The 21,624-nt window shown below is 48.5% G+C and overlaps 1 protein-coding gene across 2 annotated transcripts in view; it reads left to right on the top strand.

Annotated features, from left to right (window-relative positions):
* Positions 1–21,624, top strand: part of ATP13A2 (ATPase cation transporting 13A2) — a 47,431-nt gene that overhangs the window by 10,507 nt on the left and 15,300 nt on the right. Inside the window, exons 3-17 of one of the 2 annotated variants that reach the window (XM_081923236.1) lie at positions 1,309–1,476; positions 2,838–2,896; positions 4,572–4,674; positions 6,943–7,019; positions 8,138–8,215; positions 9,471–9,540; positions 10,656–10,790; positions 12,161–12,227; positions 13,478–13,609; positions 13,717–13,884; positions 15,639–15,749; positions 18,004–18,050; positions 19,560–19,748; positions 19,841–20,047; positions 20,988–21,101. In XM_081923236.1, the coding sequence (XP_081779362.1) occupies positions 1,309–1,476; positions 2,838–2,896; positions 4,572–4,674; positions 6,943–7,019; positions 8,138–8,215; positions 9,471–9,540; positions 10,656–10,790; positions 12,161–12,227; positions 13,478–13,609; positions 13,717–13,884; positions 15,639–15,749; positions 18,004–18,050; positions 19,560–19,748; positions 19,841–20,047; positions 20,988–21,101 (1,725 nt within the window). Of the gene's footprint in view, positions 1–1,308; positions 1,477–2,837; positions 2,897–4,571; positions 4,675–6,939; positions 7,020–8,137; positions 8,216–9,470; positions 9,541–10,655; positions 10,791–12,160; positions 12,228–13,477; positions 13,610–13,716; positions 13,885–15,638; positions 15,750–18,003; positions 18,051–19,559; positions 19,749–19,840; positions 20,048–20,987; positions 21,102–21,624 lie in introns of both variants that reach the window. The other variant, XM_081923235.1, reaches the window with a different exon arrangement.

The raw sequence follows: 21,624 nt of genomic DNA, 5'->3' as shown, positions 1-21,624 counted from the left end.
CTTAAATCCTGTCTGGAGGCGGTTGGAGGATGGATGCTGGCTAACAGATTGAAGTTGAATCCTGACAAGACAGAAGTACTGTTTTGGGGGGACAGGAGGCGGGCGGGTGTGGAGGACTCCCTGGTCCTGAATGGAGTAACTGTGCCCCTGAAGGACCAGCTGCGCAGCCTGGGAGTCATTTTGGACTCACAGCTGTCCATGGAGGCGCAGGTCAATTCTGTGTCCAAGGGCAGCTGTTTATCAGCTCTATCTGGTACGCAGGCTGAGACCCTACCTCCCCGCAGACTGTCTTGCAGGGTGGTGCATGCTCTAGTTATCTCTCGCTTGGACTACTGCAATGCACTCTACGTGGGGCTACCTTTGAAGGTGACCCGGAAACTACAACTAATCCAGAATGCGGCAGCTAGACTGGTGACTAGGAGCAACCGCCAAGACCACATAACACCAGTCTTGAAAGACCTACACTGGCTCCCAGTACGTTTCTGAGCACAATTCAAAGTGTTGGTGCTGACCTTTAAAGCCCTAAATGGCCTCGGTCCAGTATACCTGAAGGAGCATCTCCACCTCCATCGTTCTGCCCGGACACTGAGCTCCAGCGCCAAGGGCCTTTTGGCGGTTCCCTCGCTGCAAGAAGCCACGTTACAGGGAACCAGGCAGAGGGCCTTCTCGGTAGTGGCACCCGCCCTGTGGAACGCCCTCTCACCGGATGTCAAAGAGAAAAACAACTGCCAAAACTGAAGGCAGCCCTGTTTAGGGAAGCTTTTAATGTAGGTTATTGTATTTTAGTGTTTTGTTGGAAGCCGCCCAGAGTGGCTAGGGAAACCCAGCCAGATGGGCGGGGTATAAATAATAAATTATTATTATTATTATTATTATGATCAACAACAAAGTTTCCTGGAAAGCCACGTGGATAAGTGAGGGAAGGAGATGGGGCTGGAACGACTGCAGTACACCTAGTCCTTCCCCAAAGGAGGTCTTGTTGCCATGGGTACCGCTTTGCTCTTTTGCCATCAGGCTAGCAACCTGGACAGTCAATTCACATCCCTTCAGCTGGCCAGATTTGGCCTGAGGGCCTCCAGCTGCCAACCCTTGTGCTAGGTTGCAATAGAATTCTTTGTGAGCTGCAATTTAACCAAGATACCATTTAATTGGGCGAGAGATGTCATTCCCCATCTCAGGAGGAGGATGCCGGGGTCTCTCTCAAATGCACCTTTCTAAATTGCAAGGGTTCCCCCCTCCTGTGTGTGTGTTTGTGGAGGTCATATAATTGGCATGGGCCTAAAACGTCTGTTTTTGTTCCACCCCCAGGAAGTCACAGGCTACCAAAGCAAAACATGGAAGATCATCCTCTGCCACTTTTTCTCTCTGCTGATGGTGGGAATCCCACTGATAGTTTTCCACTGGAAACCACACTTCAAAGTCCGGGCCAAATGCAGCCGCTGCCCTCTCCACCAAGCTGACTGGGTGGTCATCCGTGTGAGTGGAATTGGCGGGTGGCGAGGGGAGAAGGCTTGGGAGAGAAGGGGCGGTGCAATGGAGCAGGTGTGCAGGCACACTTTTGTCATTTGTACCCCAAATGTCACATTTTCAGAAATGACCAAGGGTCCTGGTTATCGGGGAATTAAATATATGAATCGCTGTGGACTCAAGTGTGGGGATAAATAACAAAATAATTGGCTGGGTGCCTAGATTCAAAACATGGGGCTAGCACACAGAAAGCCCCAGCAGAGTTTAAAATCAAGTCACAACTTGTGCAGCAGTACCATGTCAGGAATATAGGTCGTTGGACCCTTTTATCCCGTTCATGATGCTCCCCTCTTTCTACCCCCCTTTCAAGGAACAGACCACACACTAAGTAAGTTTAAAATGTCTTACTTACAGATTCAAAGGTCTGATACATGTGTTGTTCCATGCAGCTTCAAGGAGAACACCAGCAAAATACTCCTGAGTAGAAAATACAGAATATGGCTCCAAACATGTGCTCTAAGCTTGGGAGCATACTAACACATGTTCTCCTTCATTGGTTACATGGTGCAGAAAGAGAGAGAAAGGAAGTAGAAAGCTTCATTTCTGAGGGCGCGTGACCTAGTTGAGTCTAGGAACGCAGCTCTATTATCTTAACCCCTTCATATACTAACTAGCCCTATACTTGCTAGTTATGCTTGACTGCAGTTTCCCACACTGGTGGCATGCTGCAGATTGAGCCTTTTGTTCCATGGTGAGACGGTAACCTCCTTTTTGAGGGCCACATTTGAAAACAAACCCTGAAGCCTCAAGGCAGGCTTGTCCAAGTCTTGACCCCTCTCCTTGCGGAATGTAGCCCTTGAGGGGCTCAGCAATTCTGAGCTTCCTTTGAGGGAGTTGTATCCTGCCTTTCAATAAAAAAACCCAAATTTTAAAAGCACAATGAAGCAGATTTAATCCATGCAATTCAAAAATATTCAAAAAGGTACTAAAACCTGTAAAAAAAAACCCACATATTACAAGCAATTCTTTGCTGCCTGTCTGGAAACTGAAGAATTTTTTTGTGGGGAGGGGGTATCAACACTCTGTACATGTCCTGTGAGCTGTGTTTGGTTTGGTGAGTTGCAGATTGATGCCCTCCAACGTGGGGTTGGACTAAATGACCTTTGAGGTCCCTTCCAACTCTGCCATTCTATGATTTCAGGTGTCTGGGAGGTTTAAAGTTGCAGGTGTCAAGCCCCCCAGGAAAGAACTGGCTAGCTGTTTGATCAGGATTAGGGCCAGCACCTCAATCCTGTTCTCCTTTCTTTGATTCTGTGAGCCAAACTCTTTCCCCACAGCTGAGCCAAGTGCCCTCTGTGCTTCTCTTCCAGGACCAATTTGGCCAGTATTTCACAGCCTGTGTCCGAACAGAACAGATGGTAGAAGGCAGGTGAGTGGAGGCGTTGGGGGCCACTCTCTCTTGGTCTTGAATTTGCAGAAGATATGAATGAATCAGAAAAGGGCTGGGGGACATGCAAACTGTTTGTGGGTCAGAGGTGTGCCCCACAATAAGTGTCCAAACTCTGGGCCTTTGGCCTTGCAAATGAGGACCTGAAACGTATAAATGGCATTGCAGCAGTTCCAACTTTCAGTGGGTTCACCCCACCCTGTAAAAGACCCTCTCCATAGTGTTAGAAACTCACATATATAGTCTAATCGCCAAATGGCACCTTTAACCTAGGTTATGGTTGCCACAATGGAATGTCTAGTTCAGGCGTCAGCAAACTTTTTCAGCAGGGGGCCGGTCCACTGTCCCTCAGACCTTGTGGGGGGCTGGACTATATGGGGGGGGATGAATGAATTCCTATGCCCCATAAATAACCCAGAGATGCATTTTTTAAAAAAGGACACATTCTACTCATGTAAAAACACGCTGATTCCTGGACCATCCGCGGGCTGGATTTAGAAGGCAATTGGGCCTTAGTTTGCCTAGTTCTCCCCCCCACCCCTGGGATATCATCATCATCATCATCATTTCTATACCACTTTCTATTTTAAAGAACTAATCTCAAAGTGGTTTAAAACAAGGAAGGATAAAACAAATTCACGCGTCAAGGAAAATATTTCAGATCCTTGATTAAGTGACGTTTTGCTTTCCCCAGTTGGCAACCTGGCATCTGTAGGATGTGAAACACAAGAGCAGTCAAGTACAACATTCCTAGAGTGAACATGTTTACACATGGGGAGGGATGTTTGTCCAGCCAGCAGGTAAACTTCCTGTTTCCTTCTGGGCTGGGACAGACTTCCTCTGCCTGTGACTAGAGGTGGGTGTGGCCTCACCTGTGCAGGTAATGACAAAAGCACAGGGCAGGGCAGCCATCTCTCACTCTTTCACCACATGCATCGAAGAAACAACATCTACTGAGCCAAAGATGCCCTGTGGACAAAGGGACTGTCTTCTTAAGAGATAGATTCCAAGTGTATGCTACTTCATTAAGCTAAGTCTGCCTTCTGGGATCTGATTGTGAACAGAATGTCAGTAAACTCTTTTTATACTTTTGTAGAAGACTGTGTCGTCTCTTTTATTTTATGAGGGAATAAGGGGAAAATACCAGAACAGTTATTACAGAGGCTTTACCGAGCCTGAGGAAAACGCATCCGTTGCAAACTTAAAATTAAGGGGAATGTTACTCTGCTGAAATTGTGGAACTTGTTAACACAAGTTGGATAAGGATATAATCAGACAATATATCCTCTCCTGCATCCCTGAAAATTCCCACAGCATCCAGAGATCTCCATGTGGTTGCAGTTGGACCCGTGCCAGTTGCAAAACATGCCTGGAGCCTGGCTAATTTCTAACACTGCCTCTCCATTGAAACCCACCCCCAATGCCTTGTTTACATTGATAACAGGGAGTCCAGATCCAGGTTGAAGTCATTCAGCCCATACTGAGAGAGGCCCACTCTCTTTTGTTACGACTTCGCATGCTTCAGCATGACTGGGACTTACTTAGGAGAAAATGCATTTGGAGGCTAAAGCCTCCTCTTCGAAGAGGATGAGATTCAAATTGAGGTCTAAGCTCTGTGCTGTCTCCTTTGCCTCTTTCCCTCCCTCTTCCTCCAAAGCCTTGAGTATGGAAGAGACGGTGGAGGAGACAGCATCGCTGTGGGTGTGTTTGAGGATGAAGATGAAAGTCGAGACACGATTGGGCTCCATCGGAAGGAGGAGGTCAGTTCAGCCCCTTGCACCCCACAAACCCAGGACCTCTCGGTTTGCCTGACCCAGCTGCATTGGTCCTTGGAAAACCTCCAAGTATCCTCCCATGTTTTCCTGGAACCCCAACCTGCGCCGCCTCACAGGCATGCTGTGAGCCAAAAAACTCAGATGGGCTTCCAAGTGCCTCTAGGTTTTATATTTAAATATGCCCTTATCTCAGCTTGAACCCTGCAAGGTAGTCTGAGAGCAGCAGTGGGGAACGAGAGAGACTTGCCCAAGGCTGCCCCCTGAGATGCCAAAGCTCTCTCAAGACAACCCCAGTGTTAGAAACTGGGATAGAAAAGCTAGGAGCCAAATGGCTCCTGGGACCTGGGTTGTGGGTGCCAAATCTGAACGTCTAGTCGCCTTCTAAAAACATATATACCATATTTTTCGCTCTATAGGACGCACCAGACGATAAGACGCACCTAGTTTGGGGGGAGGAAACAAGAAAAAAAAATTCTGAATCCCAGAAGCCAGAACAGCAAGAGGGATCTGGCTTCTGGGATAGCCTCTTGCTGTTCTGGCTTCTGGGATAGCCGCTGAAGCCTCTCCCGGGCAGCGGGATGAAGGCTCCTCCTGCCCGGAAGAGGCTGCGCGCGGCTAAGCTGTCCTCTGTACCTTCCCCCATCTCCCACAAGAACCGTGTGCTCTTTAAAGGGAGCGTGGTTCTTGGGGGCTTTTCTGGGAGGTGGGGGGGAAGGGACAGAGTCACACACTCTGTCCCTTCCCCCCACTTCCTGCAAAAGCCGTGCGAAGCCTCCGCAGGACAGCTGGGAGCCTTTGTCCCGCTGCCCTACGGAGGATTCGCGGGGGCTATCCAAAAGCCAGAACAGCGAGATGGAGCACTGCGCAGTGCTCCAGCTCACTGTTCTAGCTTTGGGCTCAGCTGCGCAAAGCCTCCACAGGGCAGTGGGGTGCCTTTATCCTGCTGCTCTGCAGAGGCTTTGTGCAGCTAAGCCAGAAGCCAGAACAGGGAGAGGGAGCGCTGTGCCCCGCAGCCTGCATTTGCTCCATAAGATGCACACACATTTCCCCTTACTTTTTAGGAGGGAAAAAGTGCGTCTAATAGAGCGAAAAATACAGTATTTTTTATTTTTTTTTTGCTGCCAGGTGAATCAGGGAGTCTCAACAGCTGATTCATACGTCAGCATGGCAGCAAAAAAGACATGTCAGATCAGCCGACTGCAGCCAGGCAGGTGGAGATGCTTTGCACCAAGGGTCATGCCTGGACATCTTCATCCAATCGCAAAAGGCTGGTTGCCAGTTGCTCCCTGCAGCTGGCAGCCCCTGACTCTTGACCTGCTTTCTCCTCTGTGCCAGTGTATGTGCCCCCTTTGCCCAATGCACCCCCTTTGCATCCATCTCTCTCTTCCGGGTTCCATTCAGAAAAAGGGGAACAATGACATCCCACTCGTACATTGCTAAGGAGACCAGAAGAGCATAAAACGAAGTGTTTTTAAATTTTTTTTTATTTTATTCACATAATATACATTCTTTACAACAAACAACTCCAAAATAAGCAGACAATTCCAAAATAAAATCATGAAGGGGATAGGTTCATTGGTCTCTGTAGTCACCCCGCCCACCACAAGGCCTCAAGACTTTTCAAATTACTTTCTCATTTAGCTTTTCTCACAGATGTTGCTGCATAAGCAAAGCGTTCTTTTTATCAGTGCAAGAAAACTTCAAAAGCTAATGAATGGCTCTGTCAATGCCAATCAGAAGCAGGCCTGAGAACTGAGTTTTATCTTACCCAGTTGCAACAAATCTTGGACACGCTGGCACGCAGGCTTCTCAACCCCCTTTCTTCCTGGGAAGGGCGCCAGGAGTCCCAAGACAGGAGTTTCTGTTCATGCTCAGGAAAACTCATGAGGCAGGGCTCCTGAGGAGGGGGAGAAAGGGGGGGGGAACTGGAGGGAATATATGCTGCATGCCATGCTGTAAAAGTTGTGCTTGCTTGTGAATTATCACGCTAGCTCCTTCTGCTACCCGGAAGGCAGAATAAATAGCTCTTTCTCTGGATTAACCCTTCTGTGTCTGTTTGACTCCTTCTTCCCTCCCCGGGCGCAATGCTCTTTCCATCCATGAGAAAGGCCTGAAAAGGCTACAATCATATGTAACAAAACCATAAGTCTCATGTTTTCATTTCCACGGATCTCCTCTCCGATACCTTTACTTGATATTTCTTGAAGGTTTTAACGGTAGTAGTAAAACATTAAAAAAAAATCTTTTCAGAAGAACGTCCTTCGCTACTACCAGTTTGAAGGTTTGCGGTATATCTGGATTGAGAAGTGGGGTGCCTTCTGCAAGGCCAGGTAAGCCTCTGCCTTCGGGGTGCACTAGGCTGGGATTTTGCACCCCCCCCTTCTGCTGCCAGCAGCCGAAATTGTATAGTTTGCATGGGTCTGTGCAAATTTTCCTCGCCCCAAATTTGATTCTTGCAGTTTGTATGTGGGACGCGGGTGGCGCTGTGAGTAAAACCTCAGCGCCTAGGACTTGCCGATCGCATGGTCGGCAGTTCGAATCCCCGCGGCGGGGTGCGCTCCCGGCGTTCGGTCCCAGCGCCTGCCAACCTAGCAGTTCGAAAGCACCCCTGGGTGCAAGTAGATAAATAGGGACCGCTTACCAGCGGGAAGGTAAACGGTGTTTCCGTGTGCTGCGCTGGCTAGCCAGATGCAGCTTGTCACGCTGGCCACGTGACCCGGAAGTGTCTGCGGACAGCGCTGGTTCCCGGCCTATAGAGTGAGATGAGCGCACAACCCTAGAGTCCCAGGCAAGACTGGCCCGTACGGGCAGGGGTACCTTTACCTTTACCTTTAGTTTGTTCTAGTTTTTCATTTTGCTTCTAGCATGTTCTGTCCCATGACTGGTTGTTTGCCGTTGGTTGCCAGAAAGCTCTGGAATGTATCCAGCTAAGCAGTACAGTGGTACCTCGGGTTACAGACGCTTCAGGTTACAGACTCCGCTAACCCAGAAATAGTACCTCTGGTTAAGAACTTTGCTTCAGAATGAGAACAGATATCATGCTCCGGCGCCACCACGGCTCCGTGTGCTGCTCTGGTTCGCCAGAAGCGGCTTAGTCATGCTGGCCACATGACCCGGAAGCTGTACGCTGGCTCCCTCGGCCAATAAAGCGAGATGAACGCCACAACTCCAGAGTCGGTCACGCCTGGACTTAATGGTCAGGGGTCCCTTTACCTTTACCTTTACCACTATACTTTGATTAGACCCATTGGAATTATAGAACCTAAATTAGTTGTGTCTTCAGCGAGTCTGATCTGAGAGAGCCAAGCATTGAATGCAACCCTCTGTGACATCACAGCAACTTAGCCAATGGAAGCTCAGGGCTCCGAAATAAGGAAATGCCTGTTTTTAACCTGTTGCTGGCAGATACAGGCTGTCTCTTTGTCTCTCTCTTCTGTGTATTTTGCAGTGTGTTGGATGAAAGCTGGACTTTCTCTGATATCCACCTCTCCCTCTGTGGACTAAGCGCTGAAGAACAAGCTGTCAGGTGAGCATGAATAGCATTGATGCCTATCAAAGGGTCATAAAGCTGCCCCTAGGCTGCCACCTGTCTTTCGTTTGCCAAGCTTCTCTGATTTTTGCACCACAGAAATCTGGATTTTACTCTTAATTTTGCACAACTGAGGATCCTGTGAAAACAGCAGATTCTGCCAAAAGGTTCAGAGGCTGTTGGTTCAAATGCCCGCATTCTCTTTTTGCTCCCCCACCAGCAATGAAATGAAAGGGATGGTTAGAGGGATCAATTAATAAAGGCTGATTTATCTTGGCTTGAGTAACACTAATTATTTCTTTGAAATCCCTCCTTAAATCTATGAAATAAGCAATTCACACTTAATGCTCTACAGTGGTACCTCGGGTTATATACGCTTCGGGTTACAGACTCCGCTAACCCAGAAATAGTACCTCGGGTTAAGAACTTTGCTTCAGGATAAGAACAGAAATCATGTCTTTTGGCGCGGCGGCAGCAGGAGGCCCCATTAGCTAAAGTGGTGCTTCAGGTTAAGAACAGTTTCAGGTTAAGAACGGACCTCCGGAACGAATTAAGTACTTAACTCGAGGTACCACAGTAATTTAAACACAGGGGCTTTATTTTGCTTTATACATGTATATTCCACCATGGGATGGGCGGGGTGTGTGTGTTGTTGACTCTTATAAAAATGGCTTACAAAATGTCTAAAACTGACACAAGCTGTAGTCACAATAAAACAACAACTAACTGAACATTTGTTGGCACACGCAATAAAACTCAGCAGAAAAAAGGGTTTTTTAAATTCAGCTGTTTTCAGAGTGTTCAGAATGGGTGCTTTGGTGGATTTCTGCATTTGGAGGGGCTGTTGCACAAAACTGTTGGATTAAATCTCGCTTTGGGTTTTCCAGCCTTCATAAGATGCAATGCAATGTGTGTGTGTTCTCCGTGAGCGCCAACCCCAGCTGCTACCTCCATCAGAAGGGCTGCAAAATCTATTTGATCTGGTTCTCTGTGGCAAGGCCTCAGCTAGGAAGGGGTGCAGATTTGTTTCTTTTGTTTTGCTCTTCCATGTTTTTTTTTAAGCAGTGCTTTATATCTCTTTGATGTTGATGTTTTCCTGGGGCCTCTCAGCTCCCCCAGCCAGGTTGGGTAGGCTAGAAATGCACACAGATGCAACCCTCAGCCCCTGTCACAGAACATCTGGTGATATTATGGATCCTGTGCCAAAACTGACCTGTGCATTCTTTTCTCTCCTCACTCTCTGCTTGGACAGGAGAAAGATTTACGGGCGGAACCTGATCGATGTACCTGTAAATTCTTACTTCAGGCTGCTGAGAGATGAGGTTTGCCTTTATGGAAATAATAATAATAATAATAATAATAATAATAATAATAATAATAATAATTCCCTGCCACTCTGGGTGGCTTCCAACAAAACACTAAAATACAATAGCCTATTAAAGATTAAGGGACGCGGGTGGCGCTGTGGGTAAAAGCCTCAGTGCCTAGGACTTGCCGATCGAAAGGTCGGCGGTTCAGATCCCCGTGGCGGGGTGCACTCCCATTGCTCGGTCCCAGCTCCTGCCAACCTAGCAGTTCGAAAGCACCCCCGGGTGCAAATAGCTAAATAGGGACCGCTTACTGGCGGGAAGGTAAACGGCGTTTCCGTGTGCTGCGCTGGCTCGCCAGATGCAGCTTTGTCACGCTGGCCACGTGACCCGGAAGTGTCTCCGGACAACGCTGGCCCCCAGCCTCTTAAGCGAGATGGGCGCACAACCCTAGAGTCGGACACAACTGGCCCGTACGGGCAGGGGTACCTTTACCTTTACCTTTATTAAACATTAAAAGCTTCCCTAAACAAGGCTGCCTTCAGATGTCTTCTAAAAGTTTGGTAGTTGTTCTTCTCTTTGACATCTGGTGGGAGGGCGTTCCACAGGGCGGGCGCCACTACCGAGCAGGCCCTCTGCCTGGTTCCTTGTAACTTGGCTTCTCGCAGTGAGGGAACTGCCAGAAGGCCCTCAGCACTGGACCTCAGTGTCCGGGCAGAACAGTGGAGGTGGAGACTCTCCTTCAGGTATACTGGACCGAGGCCATTTCACCCTGGTTTGCTGGGCATGGGAAGGGGAAGACCTTTTCCTTCCCTGGGAAAATGGTTCCCTAGACGAGACAAGCTGGCAGTGCCCATTCGGATGTACTTTTCTGGTTTGGGGGGTCATTTGATAGAGAACGGCCTCCCCTGCCCTCACAGGACAGACTTCAGTGGGGCAGAAGCTTAGGTTTTGAGGAAGCTGAGCTCCAGTGTGGTCCACAAAATGGTTTTAGCTGGGAACCATCTGGGGAGGGTTTCCCCCCTGTTCTGAGAGCCACCAACTCACAGTCTTCCTGCGAGTGGCCCTGCATCTTCTGATAAAGGTTTTATTAACTCTGCCCTCCCCTTCTGCTGTCCTCCCCACTCCAGGTCTTGAACCCGTTTTACATCTTCCAGATTTTCAGCATCGTCTTGTGGAGCTTTGACGAGTACTATTATTACGCTGCCTGCATCTTCCTCATTTCTGCGGTCTCCATCGGGATCTCTCTCTATGAGACGAGGAAGGTGGGCTCAGCCTCGGTTGCACAAGGGTGGGGTGTGTGTGTGCCCTTGAGTAGGGTTGCCATATTTCAAATCCGGACACAAAGTGTTGTTGAGCTTCTTTCTGGACAAAGTTTAACTGTAAAGGAGATGAATTTATTTGATCCTGTTTATCTACCTCAGGCTATGCTCTAGAGTGATGCCCCGCAAGACGAATGCCTCGCAAGACGGAAAACCCGTTAGACGAAAGGGTTTTCCGTTTTGGAGGTGCTTCGCAAAACGAATTTCCTATGGGCTTGTTTCGCAAGACGAAAATGTCTTGCGAGTTCCTGTGGGGTTTTTTTCCTCCCCCCCCCTTTTTCCCAAGCCGCTAAGCCGCTTATCAGCTGATCCGCTAAGCGCTAAGCCGCTTAACAGATGATCCGCTAAGCCGCTTAACAGATGATCCGCTAAGCCGCTTAACAGATGATCCGCTAAGCCGCTTAACAGATGATCCGCTAAGCCGCTTAACAGATGATCCGCTAAGCCGCTTATCAGCTGATCCACTAAGCCGCTTAACAGATGATCTGCTAAGTCGCTTATCAGATGATCCGCTAAGCCCGCTAAACCGCTAATAGCGCTAATCCGCTAAGCCGCTAATGGGCTTGCTTCGCAAGACGAAAAAACCGCAAGACGAAGAGACTCGCGGAGCGGATTCTTTTCGTCTTGCAAGGCACCACTGCATCTTTGTCACCAAACTCTGAGTATAAATTCCACACTGTATTAATTGATATTGTTTTTAACATTAGTGACCATGTGACGATTTTAGCTTATGAATTTTATTGTTTAATGTTTTTCTTTGTAAACTGGGGTACTTTTATAGCTCTGTTTAGAGTACGTAATGTTTTAATAATATAAATGTTTTAAGTCTTTTTTATCAATTCAGTATATTTTCTTTTGATTGTCAAATAATTCTGTGTACATTGCGGCAGCCTTTGCCTATGTGCAATAAAACTGACTGAGATGTTTTTCAGCTGTTTTTAAGGAAAACCGTTCCCGTACGTCCAGATTTTCCCAGACGTCTTGCGGTTTTCTGCCCAGACACTGTCTGGGAAATTCTGGTTGTATGGCAACCCTACAGGCAGCCTCAACCCTCAAGCATAGCCCCCTGCAGTGTGGGGGCTGCCAGGCACCTTTGAATGCAGCCTCACCCACCAGTGCCTCTCAGGTGTGCTGTTCCAGTGCTGTAGCTTCCTTGGCTACAAATTCCCTTGGCATTCAAATTGGCCGGGCACTTCTTGGGCATGTGGGCAGGGCAGGGGAGGGGACTCCCGTTGAGCTCCAGAGTGAGGTCTGGCGGCTGGTACTAGTTCTGCCCCTCCTGACACTTTTACCGTCACGCTTGGCCCCTGCAGCAAAGCATCACCTTGCAGAAGATGGTGAAGATGGCAGTCAACCTGCAAATCCGCAGAGCCTCCGGAGGTAAGCGAGCAGCCGCCGACAGCTTCCCCCGTCCTTGAGGCTGTTTCCCTCTTGGGAAGGGAATTCTCCCATGTTTCGCTCTCTCTCCTTAGCCTTGACCACCCACTTCCTTTGCTCATCTCGCCCTGTAACGAGTTTTGCCGTTCGTTCGGCTTTGCCTCTGTTGTATATTTGGTTGAGTTCCTCTGTGTCTCATCGCAGAATCGTTTCATTCCTCAGCAACCTTTTAATCTGATGTTTGCTCTTGGGTTTTTCCATCTCTTGGGATGACTTCTGGCGGTTCCCTCCCTGCAAGAAGTGAGGTTACAGGGAACCAGGCAGAGGGCCTTCTCGGTGGTGGCGCCCGCCCTGTGGAACGCCCTCCCCTCAGATGTCAAGGAAATAAACAACTATCTGACTTTTAGAAAACATCTGATGTCAGCCCTGTTTAAGGAAGTTTTAAATGTTTGGTGCTTTATCACTTCATTATTATTATTATTATTATTATTATTATTATTATTATTATTATTTCTGTTGGGAGCCGCCCAGAGTGGCAGAGGAAACCCAGCCAGATGGGTGGGGTATCAATAATAATAATAATAATAATAATAATAATAATAATAATAATAATAATGCCAGTGGTGAAAAAACAGGAGAGCACCTGACCTTTCTAGAAATTACCGTATTTTTCGCTCTATAGGATGCACCTGACCATAAGACGCACTCAGTTTTAGAGGAGGAGAACAAGAATAAAAATTCTCTCCCTCTCTGCACAGCGCCCTTCAGCGAAGCAGCAGGACAAACGGAGCCCCTTCCATTTCTCCTCCTGCTTCGCTGAAGGGGCGCTGCGCAGAGAGGGAAAGCTGTGCAGCGCTTCTCCAGCGAAGCAAAGCCTGGAGAGCAAGAGGGATCAGTGTGCACCAACCCCTCTTGCTCTCCAGGCTTCAGCAAAAGCAACGCGAAGCCTCCGGAGGCTTCGGGTGGCTATCCCTGAAGCCAGGAGGTCCTACTGCGCTCCGGAGGCTTTGCGTTGCTTTTGCTGAAGCCATGGAGCCTGTATTCACTCCATAAGATGCACACACATTTCCCCTTAATTTTTGGAGGGGAAAAGTGCGTCTTATAGAGCGAAAAATACGGTATCCCTTTAGCTCTAGTTGCAGCCTCCACGCCTGCTTTTTTTCCCTTTTTAAAACTTCTGAGAACTCTTGCCTTATTCCTTTCTGGAGAGGTGTGACCCGTTTTCTCTTTTGGTGGCTGGTGGTGTTGAACAGAGATAGTGACAGTGAGCTCCATGGACCTGGTGCCAGGTGACTGCATTGTCGTGCCTATGGATGGACTTCAGGTCCCCTGCGATGCCGCCTTGCTGACGGGCGAGTGCCTGGTGAACGAGAGCATGTTGACCGGTGAGGACAGAGCAGGGTGCTGGCTGGGGGGTGAGCTGCTTTAGGGCCTGCCACTAGGCTTGGCTGGGTGTTGGCCATTCATCCTCAGTGGGCCTCTTTCCCTCCAGGCGAGAGCATCCCAGTGATGAAGACCTCTTTGCCCGAAGGCCCCCAAGCGACCAGCACCATCTATTCCCCTGAGGAACACAAGCGCCACACGCTGTTCTGCGGAACGCAGGTCATCCAGGCAAGACCCTACGTGGGCCCTGAGGTTCTGGCAGTGGTCACTCGCACAGGTCAGCTGAATGAAGCGCAGAGCGGATTTGATTTAAATCAAACTGAATTAAATCAAATTGATTTAAAACACTGTTAGGTTGTGGGTGAACATATCAGACGACACAGCGATTCTTCAAACAGCTCTTGTTTATTCACAGGCCAGAACAGAACTGAACTGAAGGGTTCAGTCAGCCTGCTTATATAGAGCTCCAGTACAACGTAACTGTAACAATTTTCTAAAACTATCCAATCACTGAACGTCACTTTCGATCCCTTATTTGCATAACTATCTACAGTATCCCCCTGCTGGCCCAGGGTGAGAACTTCAGTACATAACAAACACGATTCAAATCACTAGTCAGTAAGACTTGATTTAATTTTTATTTTTTTTACAGGAAGACTCATTTTTGCTGGTATAATCTTAATACAGTCATACCTTGTGTTGCGTTAGGTTCATATTGCGTCTTTTCAGCTTGCGAACGCGGCAAACCCGGAAGTGTATACTTCTGGGTTTCGGTGCACGCGCAGAAGTGTTCTGTGCGCTTTGCACATGCACAGATGCACTCTATCATTCTCCACGCTTGCGCAGAAGCGCCACTCTAGTTGCAGATTTTTCGGAGTGCGAACGGCACCTCGGAACGGATCATGTCCGCAACTAGAGGTACCACTGTATTTACAACCAGATGAAGGTTTCATTTTTGGAATAATAAACAATTTTCAGAGTAGTTTTTACAGTTCTATCAAAAATTACTGATTTGGGTATACTATTAGAAGTACATAGACAGATAATTATGAAATTATTGTGAGGTTTAATAAGTTAACATTTGGACAACTTTTCTGCTGTACTTTATTGGAAGGAGAAAAACAATCATTTCCTTAATAACAATTTAAACTATTTATTTAACTAAAACAATAACATTATAGCATACGTATCCATGTTTGTTAACTGATGTGGTTAAACAATTTTTTTTAAAAAACACACCGTTAGACTTACATTTAAAACTTAAAACAAATGCTTATTTCCTGATGAATAGCCTTTGGACTGTACTGTAACTTAAATAGAAAACTATATTTAGAAAGATTTTTCCTCCAAAAGCATTTTATATTCATTTATTTATTTAAAGATAGAATATTTATTGATTTAAAACATCATCTTACAAATACATTACAAATGGTTACAGCAAAGAATGAATAAAATAAAAAGACCAAAAAAGAGTTAATAATAAGAATATCAGTTATAGCGTCATCATAAAAATAAAGCATTTTATTTTTAAAATCCGATCTAAATTTTAAAGAAATCTGATTTAAATTTTTAAAATCGATTTTTAAAAAACCTGTTTTTTTTTTTAAAAAAAACACATTGATTTTTATCCACCCTCGTGAAGCGGGATGTGCGTCCCATCCCACCCCCAGTTTTAGTCCCTTGGCTGAAGGTGCTGAGTGTCTTCTGGAGAGCAATCTGCTCAGTGTTCCTGGAGTGCCCTTACTCTCCTGTGTCTGAGATGGCATTTTCCGAAACTGCAGCCTCATGGTCTCTGCCCCCTGCACACTCACAAGGGGGGAAGGCCCCCAGGGCAAAGCGATTCTGAGCCTGCAATGAGGGCCTCCTCCCTATGGGTTGGCTCCGCTGCCTGCCAGAGACCTGGAGCCATGGCTGCTGCATTGATCCCTCGAAGTTTGCTGCTGCTTGCTGCTGCTGCTGCACTATGAACATTTCCCTCGGCACATTTTGGGGTTCTGCCCGCCTCACCCCCTTCCCCTCCTCTCTCGCCAGGCTTCTACACAGCCAAAGGAGACCTCATCAGCTACATTCTTCACCCCAAGCCACTCAGCTTTCGGTTTTATAAAGACGCATGGAAGTTTGTTGGTTTTCTCACAGTCCTGGGTAAGTTTGTGAAGATGTCAGCCCGCTGTTCGGCAGCCATGGAAAAGGAAAACTTCATAGCCTCAGGGTTCGTGGGGGGGGGGGGGGATTGAAAACAAAACTGCTAGTGTCATAATGCCACAAATCTATGGTGTGGTCGCCTTAGGAGTCCTGTCTGCAGTTATGGTCACCACACCTCCCAAAGGATGTAATAATAATAATAATAATAATAATACAGTGGTGCCTCGCAAGACGAAATTAATTCGTTCCGCAAGTCTTTTCGTCTTGCGAGTTTTTCGTCTTGCGAAGCACGGTTTCCCCTAGGAATGCATTAAAAATCAATTAATGCGTTCCTATGGAAACCGCCTTCAGACCGGGTCCAGGGACAGTCTGTCCCCCGACCTCTTCTGAAGGCCGGCGGGGGGCCGAAAGTCTTTGTCCCCCCTGCCTGCCTTCCCGGGAAAGCGGAGAAACACTGCGTTTCTCCGCTCTCCCGGGAAGGCAGGCAGGGGGGAGCAAAGACTTTTGCCCCCCGCCGGCCTTCAGAAGAGGTCCTGGACCTCTTCTGAAGGCGGGCGGGGGGCAAAAGTCTTTGCTCCCCCCTGCCTGCCTTCAAAAGCCATCCGGGATAGCGGAAAGCGCTTCCCTGCTATCCCAGACCGCTTTTAAAATGCTGGCGGTGGGGAGCAAAGCCTTTCGGCCCCCGCCGGCCTTCCTGGACCTCTTCTGAAGGCCGGGGGGGGGGAAGGCTTTGCTCCCCACCGCCAGCATTTAAAAGAGGTCCCCGGAGATTTCCCTATGGGCTTTCTTCTTGCGAAGCAAGCCCATAGGGAAATTCGTTTTGCGAAGCGCCTCCAAAACGGAAAACCCTTTCGTCTAGCGGGTTTTTCGTCTTGCGAGGCGTTCGTCTTGCGGGGCACCACTGTAATAACTGCTAGTGTCATAATGCCACAAATCTATGGTGTGGTCGCCTTAGGAGTCCTGTGTGTAGTTATGGTCACTGCACCTCACAAAGAAAATAATAATAATAATAATAATAATAATAATAATAATAATAATAATAATAATTTATATCTTGACCAGAGAAGGGCTCAGGGCGGCTAACACCAGTAAAATTACAATAAAAACATAAAGGGGGGGGACCAATTCAAAATACAGGTTAAAAACACAATTTAAAATGCAGCCTCATTTTAATAGTAGCCCATAGAGCAAAACCATAAGGGGAGGGAAACATAAGGGTCAGACTGAGTCGAAAGCAAAGGCCAGGCAGAACAGCTCCGTCTTGCAGGCCCTGCGGAAAGATGTCAAGTCCCGCAGGGCCCTAGTCTCTTGTGACAGAGCGTTCCACCAAGTCGGGGCCAGTACTGAAAAGGCCCTGGCACTAGTTGATACTGTACTGTTGGGAAAGGTTCCGCGAAAGGACAAATAAAGCAATCAAGGGGGTGAAGTGGCTCCCCTATGAGGAATGTTGCGATGTTTGGGGACTTTGTCGTTTAGGGGAAAGGTGAGTAAGAGGTGTTGTGATAGAAATTTATAAAATTATGCACAGCATAGTATTGGGAAATGATACATAATGAATTGAAAAAAATGTTCAAAAGTACTTTATCAAAAAAAAAAAAAAACACAACCCAGAGTCCTTTCTGTTGGGGATAATCCAGACTGAAATTCCCAGGTGTCAGAAAAGGTTATTTATGTATGCCACTACTGCGGCCTGTGTTTCGTTAGCCCCAAAATGGAAAACGAGCGAGGTCTGAACCTAAGAAGAATGGCAACTGGAGTTGACGGAATATGTGCAGCTTTCAGACTTAACATATAGAATAAGAGAACAAGAAGAACATATGTATAGAGAAGACTAGAAAACGTTTATTGAATATATGGGAAATAGCTGAAAACGCTGGCAGCATTAAGATAAATTCAACAGTGCAAATCAGTTTTGGTGGATGCAATAATGGAATACTGAATGGTATGGTTTTTGTAAAATATGCAGGGATTTATGATATGCAAAATGAACCATGGAAAGAGAAGAAGGGAGGTCATTGATATCTTAATGATGTAAAAATGAGTACTTTAAACTGTATAACAGAAAATCTAATAAGAATTATATAAACAAACAAACACATAAATAAATGATAAAATTATGCACAGCATGCAGAAATGTGAATAGGAAAAAGTTTCCCTCCCTCCCATAAAGCTAGAATTCAGGGTTACTGTGAGATTATTCCCCATTGTGGGATTGTGACAGTCAAATCTCCTTTCTCTCTCCTTTGTCCTCCAGCGGCTATTGGTACTGGCTACAGCATCTACATCTTGTATCGAAACAAGGTCAGTGAAGTTCCACGGGGGGCGGTGAGGGTTCTTCTGAGCCCCCCGTCCTGCACCCCCATCTCCCAAATTGAGAGGTGCTTCTCACAACTTAAGAGAGGTGCGCCTGACGGTTGCGCCAGAGCAAGCCACCGCCCATGGAGGCCTACTGGACCCCACACCCCCTTGCACTTTGTACCCAGCTTTTCCGGCTGGCCTGCCAGGAAAGGAACCCTTTGGGTGTTTTTGCTTTGCTTGTTTTAGCTGCACTTTTGCTGTGGACCTTAGCCCAGCGAGGAGTTTAAGGCAGCTCCCAGGAACTCAGGAAAACCTCCCCAAACATGGGGAGGAGGAGCCACGGGGAATACCAGCAGAACACAAACAAGCAAGTCGTTGACTCATTTTGACTCAAAATAAAAATAATAATAATAATAATAATAATAATAATAATAATAATAATAATAATTTATACCCCGCCCATCTGGCTGGGCCTCCCCAGCCACTCTAGGCGGCTTCCAACAAAATATTAAAATACCGTAATACATCAGACATTAAAAGCTTCCCTAAACAGGGCTGCCTTCAGATGTCTTCTAAAAGTCTGGTAGTTGTTCTTTTTGACATATGGTGGGAGGGCATTCCACAGGGTGGGTGCCACTACCGAGAAGGCCCTCTGCCTGGTTCCCTGTAACTTGGCTTCTCGCAGAAGGCCCTTGACGCTGGTCCTCAGTGTCCGGGTAGAACGATGGGGGTGGAGACGCTCCTTCAGATATACTGGACCGAGGCCAGCAGCAAGGCAGTGAAATTTAAAAATTCCAGGGCACCAGGTGAAGGAGCCTGGCATAATGAAACTCTGCAAACCTGGGGAGAGAACCAGGAAGGAAATGAAGAAATGGTACACCAGGGAGAGCTCTCCAAGCAAGAGGAAGTGACCTCACGGGGGGGGGGGGTCACAAAGGCTCTCCAATGACAAGGGGAGACCCTGGGAGGGCTCCAATGGGAAGAATCCCATTCATAGAGTGTTAATAGGGCTGCCAGTATCGCGCCCAACACTCTGAATTGTTGGTGGTTGAGAATGAGACTCCCCATGGGAAGAATGCTTGGGCATGGGATGGTTCCTGCGAAGGTGTTCCCAGGAGTCCTTCCATCTTGTCTGGCCAATAACACACACACACACTTCAGGAAGAGGAGAATAGTCTCCTTGGATGTCTCAGAACCTAGGCAGCACCCTTTTGTGGAGCAGGGTCAGGCCTCGTCCGTGCAGCTGATGTAGCATTTCAGATATCGCAGGGAACCCTTCAGGTGTGGAGAACCTGGCTGCTGGTGAACCATGGGGGCTTCTTGATGATAGGCTGCAGCTGCAGAAGGCGTTGCCTGCAGAAGGTCGCTGGTTCAATTCCCAGCAGCGTCTCCAAGTAGGGCTTCCTCTGCCTGGAGGGCCGCTGCTGCCAGCCAGTGTAGGAAGTACTGAGCTAGGTGGCCAAGGGGCTGACCCAGCTCCCCCGTGACTCCCTGCATCCTTCGCCCCAACAGGAAACACTCCGGCAGATCATTCTGCGTGCCCTGGATGTCGTGACGGTGATTGTGCCCCCGGCCTTGCCGGCTGCCATGACGGTGGGCACCATTTATGCCCAGAACAGGCTGAAGCAGCAAGGGATCTTCTGCATCAGTCCCCCACGGATCAACCTCTGTGGGAAGGTGCGCCTGGTCTGCTTTGATAAGGTGAGGGTCCTAGGGCAGCGTGCGAGTGGGCTGCTAAGCTCACCTGCCTTGTTGCCTTGCCCATGCTCTGACGTAGCCTGTGTCTCCCCTAGACAGGGACCCTCACGGAGGACGGCCTGGACATTTGGGGCGTGGTTCCCCTGGAGAACGGTTCTTTCTTGCCCCTCGTCCATGAGCTGCGCTGCTTGGACAGCGGCCCGCTGCTCTGCTGCTTGGCCACTTGCCACACCCTCTCTTGGCTTGGGGAGCAGCTGATTGGAGACCCTGTGGACCTCAAGTTGCTGGAATCCACTGGATGGGTGAGAGAGAGGCAGAGGCAGGGAGGGGAACCGATCCGAGCTCTGCTCTGCTGAGGAAACGGCACTGAGTTTCTGACTACACCGAGCCATGTTTGCAAGAGCAAAAGGAGGGGCTGGATCTTGTCACCCCGGCTGAGGAATGTGAGGCCGCAGCTCAGCTGGAGGAGACAGAAGGGAGGCCAGCCCCAACGCTGGGATACGCACGCAGCCATTGTGGCAAATGATGATAATTCTAGGCCCGTTTCCAGTCTGGTGTCTTTCATGGTTGCTGTTTTAAAGGAAACTTGGATTGGGACATGGGTGGTGCTGTGGGTTAAACCACAGAGCCTAGGACTTGCTGATCAGAAGGTTGGCGGTTTGAATCCCCGTGACAGGGTGAGCTCCTGTTGCTCGGTCCCTGCTCCTGCCAACCTAGCATTTCGAAAGCACGTCAAAGTGCAAGTAGATAAATAGGTACTGCTCCGGCAGGAAGATAAACGGTGTTTCTGTGCGCTGCTCTGGTTCGCCAGAAGCGGCTTAGTCATGCTGGCTACTTGACTCAGAAGCTGTATGCCGGCTCCCTTGGCCAATAAAGCGAGATGAGCACCGCAACCCCAGAGTCGGTCACGACTGGACCTAATGGTTTACCTTTACCTGGATTGTAGAGGTGGAGGAAGACCTCTCTGTCCATTCAGACCTTGGGGAACCAGAGCTGATGTCAGGAGTTGGGACCTTCTTAGTCTCCTCCTGCCTCCTGTTAGGCCGCTTTCCTTTGTGGTTGCCTCCCTTGGTTGAAATTTAGAGGGACATCTCCCTGGGGGGCAGCGGCCCTGTTATAATGGCGGTGGTGATAACAAAGGTCTAGATGGGCCCAGTGGTCTGACAATGCAAGGTGGGCACCCCAGGCTGGGGGCAATGGAGGGGGAGCCTCTGCTTCCTCTAATGCCTGCCTTCCTTCCAGAGCCAGGAGGAAACTGAAGGGGACGCAGCAGAGGCACAAGCGACCCAGCTTTTTGGTACCAGAGCCCTGGCGGTGATGAGGCCTCCACCAGTGGGAGAGCAGCTTCATGGCAAGGTGAGGCTGTGGGGCATTTGCCTGCAAGTAGTTGTAGGTTAAACCACAGAGCCTAGGACTTGCCGATCAGAAGTTGGCGGTTCGAATCCCCGCAACGGGGTGAGCTCCTGTTGCTCGGTCCCTGCTCCTGCCAACCTAGCAGTTCGAAAGCACGTCAAAGTGCAAGTAGATAAATAGGTACCGCTCCGGCGGGAAGGTAAACGGCATTTCTGTGCACTGCTCTAGTTCGCCAGAAGCGGCTTAGTCATGCTGGCCACATGACCTGGAAGCTCCCTCAGCCAGTAAAGCGAGATGAGCGCCGCAACCCCAGAGTCGGCCACGACTGGACCTAATGGTCAGGGGTCCCTTTACCTTTTAGTTGTAGAGTGTTGTGGAATAGTGCTTGAGGGTGTTTGGTCCCATGGGAGAACAGGACCTGGGCCCCTTTCCCTCATCAGCCCTCCCTTCCCAATGCAAGCTGGGATGGCAACGCTAAAAAGTGAGCTTGCAGGGTGGAAGACTCTGGCTTCTCTACCCTCCCTCT

The sequence above is a fragment of the Podarcis melisellensis genome, assembly GCF_964234715.1.
Source record: "Podarcis melisellensis genome assembly, chromosome: 8".
Classification (NCBI taxonomy): domain Eukaryota; kingdom Metazoa; phylum Chordata; class Lepidosauria; order Squamata; family Lacertidae; genus Podarcis; species Podarcis melisellensis.
This window is presented reverse-complemented; position numbering and strand designations above follow the sequence as displayed.